Source organism: Ranitomeya imitator, chromosome 4, assembly GCF_032444005.1.
Source record: "Ranitomeya imitator isolate aRanImi1 chromosome 4, aRanImi1.pri, whole genome shotgun sequence".
Classification (NCBI taxonomy): domain Eukaryota; kingdom Metazoa; phylum Chordata; class Amphibia; order Anura; family Dendrobatidae; genus Ranitomeya; species Ranitomeya imitator.
In genome coordinates this window covers 684,921,562-684,937,550 of record NC_091285.1, presented here as the reverse complement: position 1 = coordinate 684,937,550, position 15,989 = coordinate 684,921,562, and the positions used below count along the sequence as shown (strand labels likewise).

Below are 15,989 nucleotides of genomic sequence, written 5' to 3'. Positions count from 1 at the left end.
TATATAAGCCCCCGATGTCATCTGAAAGCTGAGAAAAAGAGGTTAGATGACACTCACCTGGGGAAGGGGAGTGCGGTCTGGTCTGATGGGCGTCGCGGTCCGGCGCCTCCCATCTATCTTCATTGAATGCCGTCCTCTTCCTTGCTTCCTGTCGCGGCTCCAGCACAGGCGTACTTTATCTGCCCTGTTGAGGGCAGCGCAAAGTACTGCAATGCGCAGGCGCTGGGCTTCTCAGACCTTTCCCGGCGCCTGCGCACTGCAGTACTTTATGCTGCCCTCAACAGGGCAGATAAAGTATGTCTGTGCTGGAGCCGCGACAGGAAGCAAGGAAGAGGACGGCATTCAATGAAGATGGGAGGTGCTGGACCCGGACCCGCAACGCCCATCGGACCCGGACCGCCCCTGGGTGAGTATAATATAACTTGCTTTTCTTATCTTTCAGGATACATCGGGGGCTTATCTACAGCATTACAGAATGCTGTAGATAAGCCCCTGATGCCGGTGGCCAAAGCTTATATACGAAAAAGTAGGCGACAGATCTTTTAGATTCTGTGACTGCCTACATTTGAAGAATCTGTTATGAATTTTGGGATTCTGGCACTCTTTGGTTTTCGCAGGGGTTTATTTGTATCTAGGTTTCAGAAAGGTTGTGCGAATATGGCAAAATTGGATTGTGTCACAATCACTGAAATTCAGCTTGGAATTGTATTAGATGTGAATTAATTATAAGTGGTGACCACAAGGTTAAGTTCTGGTCCAATTTTGTTCAATTTATTATTGATATATAAAATGGTATTCATAGTGGTGTTTTTATTTTTGCAGATGACACTAAAATATATAATGTAGTCTAAGGAGGATCTTAGTAAGTTAGAACCTGACTTTGGAGAAACTAAGTGTTTAGGCATCGACTTGGCAGATGAGCTTGGGAATGAAAAATTGTAAAACTATGCACATGGGCACTATATGTTCTACGGGGAGTAAAACTGGGAGAGTCACTTGTAGGGAAGGATCTGGGTGCTCTTGTAGATTACAAACTAAGTAACAGCATAGAATGTCAATAAGACACTTCTAAAGGCAACAGGATATTGTCATATACTAAATTAGGTACAGTATGGACTCACTGGACAGGAACGTAATACTATTACTCTACAAAGCGTTGAAATATGCAGATAAGTTCTGGGCACCAGTTCATAGAAAGGAGGCCCTGGAGTTAGAAAAGTTAAAAAGAGGAGTCAGAAAACTGATAAGGTACATGGATGATCTTAGCTATTTGGATAGATTAAAATAAACACAATTAGTCATGAGACAAGATGTCTAAGGCGGGGGACATGATTAATTTGTTCAATTACATAAATGATCCACAAAAAAAATTGGTCAAATGCTTTTTCATGTAGATCCCCAACAAAAGACAATGAGTCATTACTAGAGTTGAGCGACCTTGACCTTTTTAGAGTCGAGCCGGGTTTCGCGAAACCCGACTATCTCAAAAGTCGGGTCGAGTGAAATCGGCCGATTATGACGTAAAGTCGGGATCGACCCAAACACGAAACCCAATGCAAGTCAATGGGGCAGCATAGTCGGCAGTGAGTGGGGGCCAGGAAAACACCTAGAGTGCCCATTTTAATGTCAAAACCATCCATTCTTCTTAATGAAGCTTGTCAAGCGTAATTTACCTTATAATAATTGAAAGGCATTTGAAATTGGGGGTCATTTGGCTAAAGTTGTGGTGGGTAGGGCTGGTTCAAGTAATTAGTGGGCCCAGGAAATCTGGACCACGTCACGGCAGTGGAGCAGGGAGAGGTAAGTATTTCAACTTTGCAAGTGCTGTGAACCTGAGCAAGCAGGGGGGGCCACTCGTTGGCATTGGCACTGGCACAGGGCCCCTCAAAGTACAGCGGTGTGTTTGCACGGCGGGGGCGCCTCCCACCGGCAGCAACACTTTTGCGTACCATGAGAGGCCCTGTGCCAGTGACGTCGCCAACTAGTATTCCTCCCCCCACCTGATGAAGGAACCTGCACTTTCATCTGCACCTTCCTGTTTGTCCCCGTGTAAGGTGGTATGGTATGCGGGAAGAGCAACCTGACTTTCAGCAGGGTCACAATGTTGTTGTGTAGCGTGCACGGGGAATGTTGCATTATGGGTCAATGTACCAGCAGACTCATCTATCACTGGCTGGGCAATGGGCAGGATGAGGAGGAAACACAGATATAGGCCCAAAGAATAAAGTTGGCTAAATGCAGTTCAAAATTGGTAACACAGGAATAACCAGGGGGCATTGCAGTGGAGGACAACTGGAATGAGAGGCTGACACAGAGAGTAGGCCCAAATCAGTAAGTAGTCGAAATGCAGTTCAAAATTGGCAACTGTAGTAAACAGGCGGCACAGCTTTGTTCAGTGGAGGAGAACAGCAAGGAGTGGCAGACACCGATAGTAGGCCCCAACCCAACTAGTAGGCCAAATGCAGTCTAACATTAACAACTACTTAATGAGCGCCTGAAAACGGAATTTCAGGACAGGAAACCAGGAGAACAGCAAGGAGCGGCAGACACTGTTAGTAGGCCCCAAACCAACTAGTACGCCAAATGCAGTTGTTCCATTTAACCACAATTTAACGAGAGCCTGAAGATAGAAGCTCAGGAAAGGCAACCTGGAGAACACCTTGGAGTGGAACACACCATCTCTCTCCACCCCATACCCATTTTGTAGGCCTAATGCAGTGTAGTTTTCTACAACTACTAAACGAGAGTCGGAAGACCGAAGCAATGGCAAGGAAACCTGGGGAACACCTTGGAGTGTAACACACCATCTCTCTCCACCCGATACCCAATTTGTAGGCCTAATGCAGTGTAGTTTTCTACAACTACTAAACGAGAGTCGGAAGACCGAAGCAATGGCAAGGAAACCTGGGGAACACCTTGGAGTGTAACACACCATCTCTCTCCACCCGATACCCAATTTGTAGGCCTAATGCAGTGTAGTTTTCTACAACTACTAAACGAGAGTCGGAAGACCGAAGCAATGGCAAGGAAACCTGGGGAACACCTTGGAGTGTAACACACCATCTCTCTCCACCCGATACCCATTTTGTAGGCCTAATGCAGTGTAGTTTTCTACAACTACTAAACGAGAGTCTGAAGACCGAAGCAATGGCAAGGAAACCTGGGGAACACCTTGGAGTGTAACACACCATCTCTCTCCACCCGATACCCAATTTGTAGGCCTAATGCAGTGTAGTTTTCTACAACTACTAAACGAGAGTCGGAAGACCGAAGCAATGGCAAGGAAACCTGGGGAACACCTTGGAGTGTAACACACCATCTCTCTCCACCCGATACCCATTTTGTAGGCCTAATGCAGTGTAGTTTTCTACAACTACTAAACGAGAGTCGGAAGACCGAAGCAATGGCAAGGAAACCTGGGGAACACCTTGGAGTGTAACACACCATCTCTCTCCACCCGATACCCAATTTGTAGGCCTAATGCAGTGTAGCTTTCTACAACTACTAAACGAGAGTCGGAAGACCGAAGCAATGGCAAGGAAACCTGGGGAACACCTTGGAGCGTAACACACCATCTCTCTCCACCCGATACCCATTTTGTAGGCCTAATGCAGTGTAGTTTTCTACAACTACTAAACGAGAGTCGGAAGACTGAAGCAATGGCAAGGAAACCTGGGGAACACCTTGGAGTGTAACACACCATCTCTCTCCACCCGATACCCAATTTGTAGGCCTAATGCAGTGTAGTTTTCTACAACTACTAAACGAGAGTCGGAAGACCGAAGCAATGGCAAGGAAACCTGGGGAACACCTTGGAGTGTAACACACCATCTCTCTCCACCCGATACCCATTTTGTAGGCCTAATGCAGTGTAGTTTTCTACAACTACTAAACGAGAGTCGGAAGACCGAAGCAATGGCAAGGAAACCTGGGGAACACCTTGGAGTGTAACACACCATCTCTCTCCACCCGATACCCAATTTGTAGGCCTAATGCAGTGTAGTTTTCTACAACTACTAAACGAGAGTCGGAAGACCGAAGCAATGGCAAAGAAACCTGGGGAACACCTTGGAGTGTAACACACCATCTCTCTCCACCCGATACCCATTTTGTAGGCCTAATGCAGTGTAGTTTTCTACAACTACTAGACGAGAGTCGGAAGACCGAAGCAATGGCAAGGAAACCTGGGGAACACCTTGGAGTGTAACACACCATCTCTCTCCACCCGATACCCAATTTGTAGGCCTAATGCAGTGTAGTTTTCTACAACTACTAAACGAGAGTCGGAAGCCCGAAGCAATGGCAAGGAAACCTGGGGAACACCTTGGAGTGTAACACACCATCTCTCTCCACCCGATACCCATTTTGTAGGCCTAATGCAGTGTAGTTTTCTACAACTACTAAACGAGAGTCGGAAGACCGAAGCAATGGCAAGGAAATCTGGGGAACACCTTGGAGTGTAACACACCATCTCTCTCCACCCGATACCCAATTTATAGGCCTAATGCAGTGTAGTTTTCTACAACTACTAAACGAGAGTCGGAAGACCGAAGCAATGGCAAGGAAACCTGGGGAACACCTTGGAGTGTAACACACCATCTCTCTCCACCCGATACCCATTTTGTAGGCCTAATGCAGTGTAGTTTTCTACAACTACTAAACGAGAGTCGGAAGACCGAAGCAATGGCAAGGAAACCTGGGGAACACCTTGGAGTGTAACACACCATCTCTCTCCACCCGATACCCATTTTGTAGGCCTAATGCAGTGTAGTTTTCTACAACTACTAAACGAGAGTCGGAAGACCAAAGCAATGGCAAGGAAACCTGGGGAACACCTTGGAGTGTAACACACCATCTCTCTCCACCCCATACCCAATTTGTAGGCCTAATGCAGCCAACTTTCCGACAACTACTAAACGAGAGCATGAAGATCGAAGCTCAGGAAAGGCAACCTGGGGAACACCTTGGAGTGTAACACACCCTCTCTCTACACCACGGAAGGGCTGATTCTTAGGAAGGAAGGCTGTCGGAAAGAAGCAAGGCGCGTCCGAGGGTGATTATATTCTTATTAGGTATATACTCACCCTCGGACGCGCCCTGCTTCTTTATTTGTAATGAATGTTTATTTGCAATGTGGTTTTGACTTACTCTATTTTTTTGGTAAATAATGATTTTATTATTTTCATTGTTTTGCATCTTCTTGGCAATAATATAAAGAAGACGCGACAGGACAACACTCGGTGGATGCCATATCTGTGTTTTAAATTGAAAAAAACTTTCAGTTAACTACTTGCAGGAGAAAGTTATTGTAGCTGGTGGCCATTTTTAGTACTGTACCAGATTTTTGTTGTATGTGTTTGTTTTTAATGTTAAAATGTCTGCATTTGATATCTCTCCAGTATTTTCTTTTTTATAAGCAAAATACTTATTTTTATATTTTCTGATGTTGGTTCAAGGGGTACACGGGCAGCAGTAGACAGGTCAGTGGAGGCCTAGTGGAAGGAGGGACCGCAGACAGGCTACGAAGCCCTAACATAATAAATTGGGCTGGCTGTAGGCAATTTAAAATTGGTTCCAGGGGAACACGGGCAGCAGTAGACAGGTCAGTGGAGGCCTAGTGGAAGGAGGGACCGCAGACAGGCTTTGAAGGCCTAACATAATAAATTGGGCTGGCTGTAGGCAATTTAAAATTGGTTCCAGGGGAACACGGGCAGCAGTGGCCTGGTCAGTGTAGTAGTAGTGGAAAGAACGGGCCGCAGACAGGCTTCGAAGGCCTAACATAACAAAAATTGGGATGTAGGCAATTTACAATTGGTTCCAGGGGAACACGGACAGCAGTAGACAGGTCAGTGGAGGCCTAGTGGAAGGAGGGACCGCAGACAGGCTTCGAAGCCCTAACATAATAAATTGGGCTGGCTGTAGGCAATTTAAAATTGGTTCCAGGGGAACTCGGGCGGCAGTAGACAGGTCAGTGGAGGCCTAGTGGAAGGAGGGACCACAGACAGGCTTCGAAGCCCTAACATAATAAATTGGGCTGGCTGTAGGCAATTTAAAATTGGTTCCAGGGGAACACGGGCAGCAGTAGACAGGTCAGTGGAGGCCTAGTGGAAGGAGGGACCGCAGACAGGCTTTGAAGGCCTAACATAATAAATTGGGCTGGCTGTAGGCAATTTAAAATTGGTTCCAGGGGAACACGGGCAGCAGTGGCCTGGTCAGTGTAGTAGTAGTGGAAAGAACGGGCCGCAGACAGGCTTCGAAGGCCTAACATAACAAAAATTGGGATGTAGGCAATTTACAATTGGTTCCAGGGGAACACGGACAGCAGTAGACAGGTCAGTGGAGGCCTAGTGGAAGGAGGGACCGCAGACAGGCTTCGAAGCCCTAACATAATAAATTGGGCTGGCTGTAGGCAATTTAAAATTGGTTCCAGGGGAACCCGGGCAGCAGTAGACAGGTCAGTGGAGGCCTAGTGGAAGGAGGGACCGCAGACAGGCTTCGAAGCCCTAACATAATAAATTGGGCTGGCTGTAGGCAATTTAAAATTGGTTCCAGGGGAACACGGGCGGCAGTAGACAGGTCAGTGGAGGCCTAGTGGAAGGAGGGACCGCAGACAGGCTTCGAAGCCCTAACATAATAAATTGGGCTGGCTGTAGGCAATTTAAAATTGGTTCCAGGGGAACACGGGCAGCAGTGGCCTGGTCAGTGTAGTAGTAGTGGAAAGAATGGGCCGCAGACAGGCTTCGAAGGCCTAACATAACAAAAATTGGGATGTAGGCAATTTACAATTGGTTCCAGGGGAACACGGACAGCAGTAGACAGGTCAGTGGAGGCCTAGTGGAAGGAGGGACCGCAGACAGGCTTTGAAGCCCTAACATAATAAATTGGGCTGGCTGTAGGCAATTTAAAATTGGTTCCAGGGGAACCCGGGCAGCAGTAGACAGGTCAGTGGAGGCCTAGTGGAAGGAGTGACCGCAGACAGGCTTCGAAGGCCTAACATAAGAAAAATGTCAATACAATGGTATTGACAGTGCCAGGCATTGAAGGATGTCAGCGCATAGACTAAACATTGGTGGAGCTGTGAGAGAAAATTTTGCAAGTGGTAGAGCACTGTTTGACCTGGGGGGGGGACTGTCTTGTGGCCGGCGGTACAGGCCCAGGGCCCCTCATATTACAACGGTGTGTCTGACGTTGGGTGCGCACCACCACCGCCAGACACTTTATTGTACTATGAGGGACCTAGTGGCAGTGCCGTCGACCAAAAGCGGGCACACACACCTCTTCAGACAAACAGTACTCTCAAAGGTGCTGGCGCCAAGTGGCGATACCACGGCCCCCTGTGGGGACTTTGGCCATTTAGGGAGGTGTTAACATGTCGGATGCTGGACAATCAGGTGCTGCAAATTACGAGATTGGAAAAGTCGTTCAGAATAGTCCACAGGCAAGACCTTTACATAGGAAAGCTAGGTGTCAGCCGGGCAAGGTGGGGCAAAAGATTTCGATATCCAGTTGTGGTTCATTTTAATGAAGGTTAGATCATCTACATTTTGGGTAGCCAGACGAGTCCTTTTTTCTGTTAGTATTGAACCTGCAGCACTGAATACTCTTTCTGATAGGACACTAGCTGCCGGGCAAGCAAGCTCCTGCAATGCATATTCTGCCAATTCTGGCCAGGTGTCTAATTTTGATGCCCAGTAATCAAATGGGAATGACGGTTGAGGGAGAACGTCGATAAGGGATGAAAAATAGTTAGTAACCATACTGGACAAATGTTGTCTCCTGTCACTTTGAATTGATGCTGCAGTACCTGTCCTGTCTGCGGTCATAGCAAAATCACTCCACAACCTGGTCAGAAAACCCCTCTGGCCAACGCCACTTCTGATTTCTGCCCCTCTAACACCTCTGGTCTGCTGGCCCCTGCAGCTCGTGTGAGAACGATCACGGGCGCTGTGTGCTGGGAATGCCTGAAGCAAATGGTCAACAAGAGTTGATTGTTTGGTTACTAATATTAGTTCCAAGTTCTCATGTGGCATTATATTTTGCAATTTGCCTTTATAGCGAGGATCAAGGAGGCAGGCCAACCAGTAATCGTTATTGTTCATCATTTTTGTTATGCGTGTGTCCCTTTTGAGGATACGTAAGGCATAATCCGCCAGGTGGCCCAAAGTTCCAGTTCTCAAATCTGTGGTTGTGCTTGGTTGAGGGGCAGTTTCAGGCAAATCCACGTCACTTGTGTCCCTCCAAAAACCAGAACCCGGCCTTGCCGCGCCAACAATTTCCACTGGCCCCGGAAAAGCTTCCTCATTAAAAATATAATCATCCCCATCATCCTCCTCGTCCTCCTCCTCCTGTTCGCCCGCTACCTCGTCCTGTACACTGCCCTGGCCAGACAATGGCTGACTGTCATCAAGGCTTTCCTCTTCCTCAGCTGCAGACGCCTGATCCTTTATGTGCGTCAAACTTTGCATCAGCAGACGCATTAGGGGGATGCTCATGCTTATTATGGCGTTGTCTGCACTAACCAGCCGTGTGCATTCCTCAAAACACTGAAGGACTTGACACATGTCTTGAATCTTCGACCACTGCACACCTGACAACTCCATGTCTGCCATCCTACTGCCTGCCCGTGTATGTGTATCCTCCCACAAAAACATAACAGCCCGCCTCTGTTCGCACAGTCTCTGAAGCATGTGCAGTGTTGAGTTCCACCTTGTTGCAACGTCTATGATTAGGCGATGCTGGGGAAGGTTCAAAGAACGCTGATAGGTCTGCATACGGCTGGAGTGTACGGGCGAACGGCGGATATGTGAGCAAAGTCCACGCACTTTGAGGAGCAGGTCGGATAACCCCGGATAACTTTTCAGGAAGCACTGCACCACCAGGTTTAAGGTGTGAGCCAGGCAAGGAATGTGTTTCAGTTGGGAAAGGGAGATGGCAGCCATGAAATTCCTTCCGTTATCACTCACTACCTTGCCTGCCTCAAGATCTACAGTGCCCAGCCACGACTGCGTTTCTTTCTGCAAGAACTCGGACAGAACTTCAGCGGTGTGTCTGTTGTCGCCCAAACACTTCATAGCCAATACAGCCTGCTGACGTTTGCCAGTAGCTGCCCCATAATGGGAGACCTGGTGTGCAACAGTGGCAGCTGCGGATGGAGTGGTTGTGCGACTGCGGTCTGTGGACGAGGTCTCGCTTCTGCAGGAGGACGAGGAGGAGGAGGAGGGGGTGCGAACGGCTACAGCCAACTGTTTCCTAGACCGTGGGCTAGGCAGAACTGTCCCAAACTTGCTGTCCCCTGTGGACCCTGCATCCACCACATTTACCCAGTGTGCCGTGATGGACACGTAACGTCCCTGGCCATGCCTACTGGTCCATGCATCTGTTGTCAGGTGCACCTTTGTGCTCACAGATTGCCTGAGTGCATGGACGATGCGCTCTTTAACATGCTGGTGGAGGGCTGGGATGGCTTTTCTGGAAAAAAAGTGTTGACTGGGTAGCTCGTAGCGTGGTACAGCGTAGTCCATCAGGGCTTTGAAAGCTTCGCTTTCAACTAACCGGTAGGGCATCATCTCTAACGAGATTAGTCTAGCTATGTGGGCGTTCAAACCCTGTGTACGTGGATGCGAGGCTAAGTACTTCCTTTTTCTAACCATAGTCTCATGTAGGGTGAGCTGGACTGGAGAGCTGGAGATCGTGGAACTAGCGGGGGTGCCGGTGGACATGGCAGACTGAGAGACGGTGGGAGATGGTATTGTTGCCGCCGGTGCCCTAGATGCAGTGTTTCCTACTACGAAACTGGTGATTCCCTGACCCTGACTGCTTTGGCCTGGCAAAGAAACCTGCACAGATACTGCAGGTGGTGCAGAAAATGGTGGCCCTACACTGCCGTAAGGGATGTTGCGTTGATGACTAGCTTCATTGGCCGAGGGTGCTACAACCTTAAGGGACGTTTGGTAGTTAGTCCAAGCTTGCAAATGCATGGTGGTTAAATGTCTATGCATGCAACTTGTATTGAGACTTTTCAGATTCTGCCATCTGCTTAAGGTAGTTGAACATTTTTGACAGATGACTTTGCGCTGATCAATTGGATGTTGTTTAAAAAAATGCCAGACTGCACTCTTTCTAGCATCGGATACCTTTTCAGGCATTGCAGACTGAGCTTTAACCGGATGGCCACGCTGTACTCCAACAGGTTTTGACTTTGCCACGCGTTTTGGGCAAGATACGGGCCCGGCAGATGGAACCTGTTGCGATGTTGATGCCTGCTGCGGCCCCTCCTCCTCCGCTTCAGAACTGCTGCCGCCTGCACCCTGTTCCCCCAATGGCTGCCAATCGGGGTCAAGAACTGGGTCATCTATTACCTCTTCTTGTAGCTCGTGTGCAACTTCGTCTGTGTCACCGTGTCGGTCGGTGGTATAGCGTTCGTGATGGGGCAACATAGTCTCATCAGGGTCTGATTCTTGATCAGCACCCTGCGAGGGCAATGTTGTGGTCTGAGTCAAAGGACCAGCATAGTAGTCTGGCTGTGGCTGTGCATCAGTGCACTCCATGTCAGATTCAACTTGTAATGGGCATGGACTGTTAACTGCTTCACTTTCTAAGCCAGGGACGGTATGTGTAAAGAGCTCCATGGAGTAACCCGTTGTGTCGCCTGCTGCATTCTTCTCTGTTGTTGTTTTTGCTGAAGAGGACAAGGAAGCGACTTGTCCCTGACCGTGAACATCCACTAACGACGCGCTGCTTTTACTTTTACCAGTTTCACGAGAGGAGGCAAAAGAGCTAGAGGCTGAGTCAGCAAGATAAGCCAAAACTTGCTCTTGCTGCTCCGGCTTTAAAAGCGGTTTTCCTACTCCCAGAAAAGGGAGCGTTCGAGGCCTTGTGTAGCCAGACGACGAACCTGGCTCCACAGCTCCAGACTTAGGTGCAATATTTTTTTTCCCACGACCACCTGATGCTCCACCACTACCACTACCCTCATTACCAGCTGACAATGAACGCCCCCGGCCACGACCTCTTCCACCAGACTTCCTCATTGTTTTAAAAACGTTACCAAACTAACGGTATTTGTTGCTGTCACACAACTTACACGGTGAGCTATAACTTCAGTATGATTTAGCTACCCCTTTACAGGTGGGTGAGACCACAACGAAAATCAGGCACAATGTTACACACTCTGTTGTTGGTGGCAACAAATGAGAGAGATGCCACACACGCAGGACTGTCACTGAAGCGCAAATGTAAATATTAATCTCCCACTGATTTGTTTTTGTTTTTTTAACAGGGAGACTTTAGAAAAAAAAAATAATTAAAAAAAATGATTTTTTTAAGGAAGAATTTATAAACCAAATAAAATGAAATGATTGTTTCAGGGAGAATTCAGAAAACAAATAAAAAAAAAATAGGCTTTCTATGGCCCACTGAGTGAGAGAGGACGCACACAGGAGTCAGGAGTGGCACACAAGCCCAGAGGCCAATATTTATCTCCCACTGATTGATTTAGTGATTTTTTCAGGTAGATTTTGGAACCCAAATCAAGCAAAAAAATAAATAGGCTTTCTATGGCCCACAATTGGAGAGAGAGAGATGGCACACCCAGGAGTCAAGACTGGCACACAAGCAGAAAGGGCAATATTAATCTCCCACTGATTTGATTTTTTTTTTTTTTTCAGGGAGACTTTAGAAAAAAAAAATACAAAAAAATGAATTTTTCAGGAAGAATTTAGAAACAAAATAAAATAAAATGATTGTTTCAGGGAGAATTTAGAAAACAAATAAAAAAAAAAAATAGGCTTTGTAGGGCCCACTGAGTGAGAGAGGACGCACACAGGAGTCAGGAGTGGCACACAAGCCCAGAGGCCAATATTTATCTCCCACTGATTGATTTAGTGATTTTTTCAGGTAGATTTTGGAACCCAAATCAAGCAAAAAAATAAATAGGCTTTCTATGGCCCACAATTGGAGAGAGAGAGAGAGATGGCACACCCAGGAGTCAAGACTGGCACACAAGCAGAAAGGGCAATATTAATCTCCCACTGATTTGATTTTTTTTTTTTTTTTCAGGGAGACTTTAGAAAAAAAAAAAAAAAAAAATGATTTTTTCAGGAATAATTTAGAAACCAAATAAAATAAAATGATTTTTTCAGGGAGAATTTAGAAAACAAATAAAACAAAAAATAGGCTTTGTAGGGCCCACTGAGTGAAAGAGGACGCACACAGGAGTCAGGAGTGGCACACAAGCCCAGAGGCCAATATTTATCTCCCACTGATTGATTTATTGATTTTTTCAGGTAGAATTTAGAACCCAAATCAACCCAAAAAATAAATAGGCTTTCTATGGCCCACTATTTGTGAGAGAGACGGCACGCTCAGGACTGGCACACAAGCCCAGAGGCCAATATTAATCTCCCACTTTTTTTTTTTTTTCCAGGGAAAATTTATAAACCCAATAAAAAAAATAATAAATAGGCTTTCTATGGCCCACTATCTGAGAGAGAGAGATGGCACGCTTAGGACTGGCACACAAGCCCAAAGGCCAATATTAATCTCCCACTGATTGATTTATTGATTTTTTCAGGTAGAATTTAGAACCCAAATCAAGCAAAAAAATTAATAGGCTTTCTATGGCCCACTGAGTGAGAGATGGCACACACAGGAGTAAGGAGTGGCACACAAGCCCTGAGGCCAATATTTTTCTCCCACTGATTGATGTTGTGATTTTTTCAGGTAGATTTTGGAACCCAAATCAAGCAAAAAAATAAATAGGCTTTCTATGGCCCACTGAGTGAGAGATGACACAGACAGGGATGGCACTCTAGCAGAAATGTCAATCTTAATCTCCCACAAAAAAAAAAAAAAGGAACTGTCCTTCAATTACTATCTCCCTGCAGTAATCTCAGCCAGGTATGGCAGGCAGCAATAAGGAGTGGACTGATGCACAAATTAAATAAAAAGTGTGGACAAACAAACAAGGTAGCTGTGCAGAAAGGAAGGAACAAGAGGATTTGTGCTTTGAAATAAGCAGTTGGTTTGCACAGCGGCGTACACACAGCAATGCAGCTATCAGGGAGCCTTCTAGGGCAGCCCAATGAGCTACAGCGCTGAGGGGGAAAAAAAAAAAAATGTAGCTTCCACTGTCCCTGCACACCGAAGGTGGTGTTGGGCAGTGGAAATCGCTACAGCACAAGCGGTTTGGTGGTTAATGGACCCTGCCTAACGCTATCCCTGCTTCTGACGAAGCGGCAGCAACCTCTCCCTAAGCTCAGATCAGCAGCAGTAAGATGGCGGTCGGCGGGAACGCCCCTTTATAGCCCCTGTGACGCCGCAGACAGCAAGCCAATCACTGCAATGCCCTTCTCTAAGATGGTGGGGACCAGGACCTATGTCATCACGCTGCCCACACTCTGCGTTTACCTTCATTGGCTGAGAAATGGCGCTTTTCGTGTCATTGAAACGCGACTTTGATGCGAAAGTCGCGTACCGCATGGCCGACCCCGCACAGGGGTCGGATCGGGTTTCATGAAACCCGACTTTGCCAAAAGTCGGCGACTTTTGAAAATGAACGACCCGTTTCGCTCAACCCTAGTCATTACATGGAGAATGGCAGCGGCAGCATCTCCAGACTTATTTCCCATTATCACATCTGGGATATACAGGTCCTTCTCAAAAAATTAGCATTTAGTGTTAAATTTCATTATTTACCATAATGTAATGATTACAATTAAACTTTCATATATTATAGATTCATTATCCACCAACTGAAATTTGTCAGGTCTTTTATTGTTTTAATACTGATGATTTTGGCATACAACTCCTGATAACCCAAAAAACCTGTCTCAATAAATTAGCATATTTCACCCATCCAATCAAATAAAAGTGTTTTTTAATAACAAACAAAAAAACCAACAAATAATAATGTTCAGTTATGCACTCAATACTTGGTCGGGAATCCTTTGGCAGAAATGACTGCTTCAATGCGGCGTGGCATGGAGGCAATCAGCCTGTGACACTGCTGAGATGTTATGGAGGCCCAGGATGCTTCAATAGCGGCCTTAAGCTCATCCAGAGTGTTGGGTCTTGCGTCTCTCAACTTTCTCTTCACAATATCCCACAGATTCTCTATGGGGTTCAGGTCAGGAGAGTTGGCAGGCCAATTGAGCACAGTAATACCATGGTCAGTAAACCATTTACCAGTGGTTTTGGCACTGTGAGCAGGTGCCAGGTCGTGCTGAAAAATGAAATCTTCATCTCCATAAAGCATTTCAGCCGATGGAAGCATGAAGTGCTCCAAAATCTCCTGATAGCTAGCTGCATTGACCCTGCCCTTGATGAAACACAGTGGACCAACACCAGCAGCTGACATGGCACCCCACACCATCACTGACTGTGGGTACTTGACACTGGACTTCAGGCATTTTGGCATTTCCTTCTCCCCAGTCTTCCTCCAGACTCTGGCACTTTGATTTCCGAATGACATGCAAAATTTGCTTTCATCAGAAAAAAGTACTTGGGACCACTTAGCATCAGTCCAGTGCTGCTTCTCTGTAGCCCAGGTCAGGCGCCTCTGCCGCTGTTTATGGTTCAAAAGTGGCTTTACCTGGGGAATGCGGCACCTGTAGCCCATTTCCTGCACACGCCTGTGCACGGTGGCTCTGGATGTTTCCACACCAGACTCAGTCCACTGCTTCCTCAGGTTCCCCAAGGTCTGGAATCGGTCCTTCTCCACAATCTTCCTCAGGGTCCGGTCTCCTCTTCTCGTTGTACAGCGTTTTCTGCCACATTGTTTCCTTCCAACAGACTTACCATTGAGGTGCCTTGATACAGCACTCTGGGAACAGCCTATTTGTTGAGAAATTTCTTTCCGGGTCTTACCCTCTTGCTTGAGGGTGTCAATGATGGCCTTCTTGACATCTGTCAGGTCGCTAGTCTTACCCATGATGGGGGTTTTGAGTAATGAACCAGGCAGGGAGTTTATAAAAGCCTCAGGTATCTTTTGCATGTGTTTAGAGTTAATTAGTTGATTCAGAAGATTAGGGTAATAGGTCGTTTAGAGAACCTTTTCTTGATATGCTAATTTATTGAGACAGGTTTTTTGGGTTATCAGGAGTTGTATGCCAAAATCATCAGTATTAAAACAATAAAAGACCTGACAAATTTCAGTTGGTGGATAATGAATCTATAATATATGAAAGTTTAATTGTAATCATTACATTATGGTAAATAATGAAATTTAACACTATATGCTAATTTTTTGAGAAGGACCTGTAATTGGTCAACAATTGTATAGGGTGCTGCCGGCAGTGGATCTTGATGATTTGTGTGTTCACGTTCATACAACATAGCAGAACCTTCCTCTGATGACCACTATTAACCTCATCGATAGTAGCTGAGGCTGTAAGTGCCAAGATTTCTGCACTCAATACATCGATTTGTTTTGAAAAATTTAGTTTCCATTTTTTCATCACTTGCATATCATTAACATGTCTATCCTTCCTGTGATTTCCATAATTCCACCACTTTCCTTTCTTTGTGCTGCAATTTCAATGTTGAGGAGGGCAGATATAATTCATTTCATTCATTTTTAGAACACAAAATATAGCCAAGCAGAGGAGGTCAAAGAGAGTGCAAAGGAAAAGGAGATGGAAAGAGAAGTAGATGAGGAAGAAACTGTAAGTAGCAGCAGATTGAGTCTACAATGGACCTGTCTACAGGTCCACTCCTCTAATTCTTCATATACAGATAATTATGCTGTGTTTGATCACTATACCTGGAGAAGAGCAATTTGCTTTGAGTATTGTAATACACCCAGAACCTGCCAGTAAAGGTACCGTGACACTGAACGATATCGCTAGCGATCCGTGACGTTGCAGCATCCTGGATAGCGATATCGTTGTGTTTGACATGCAGCAGCGATCTGGATCCTGCTGTGACATCGTTGGTCGGAACAGAAAGTCCTGAACTTTATTTCGTCGCTGGATCTCCCGCAGACATTGCTG

The 15,989-nt window shown here is 46.3% G+C and overlaps 1 protein-coding gene across 2 annotated transcripts in view; it reads left to right on the top strand.

Moving 5' to 3' along the window:
• The window catches only part of LOC138677353 (uncharacterized), a 94,660-nt gene that overhangs the window by 65,868 nt on the left and 12,803 nt on the right, over positions 1–15,989 (top strand). The window contains exon 9 of one of the 2 annotated variants that reach the window (XM_069767410.1): positions 15,579–15,662. The exons of the other annotated variant lie outside the window; for it this stretch is intronic. Within the exon in view, the coding sequence (XP_069623511.1) occupies positions 15,579–15,662 (84 nt within the window). The remainder of the gene's footprint in view (positions 1–15,578; positions 15,663–15,989) is intronic. 2 annotated transcript variants of the gene reach the window in all.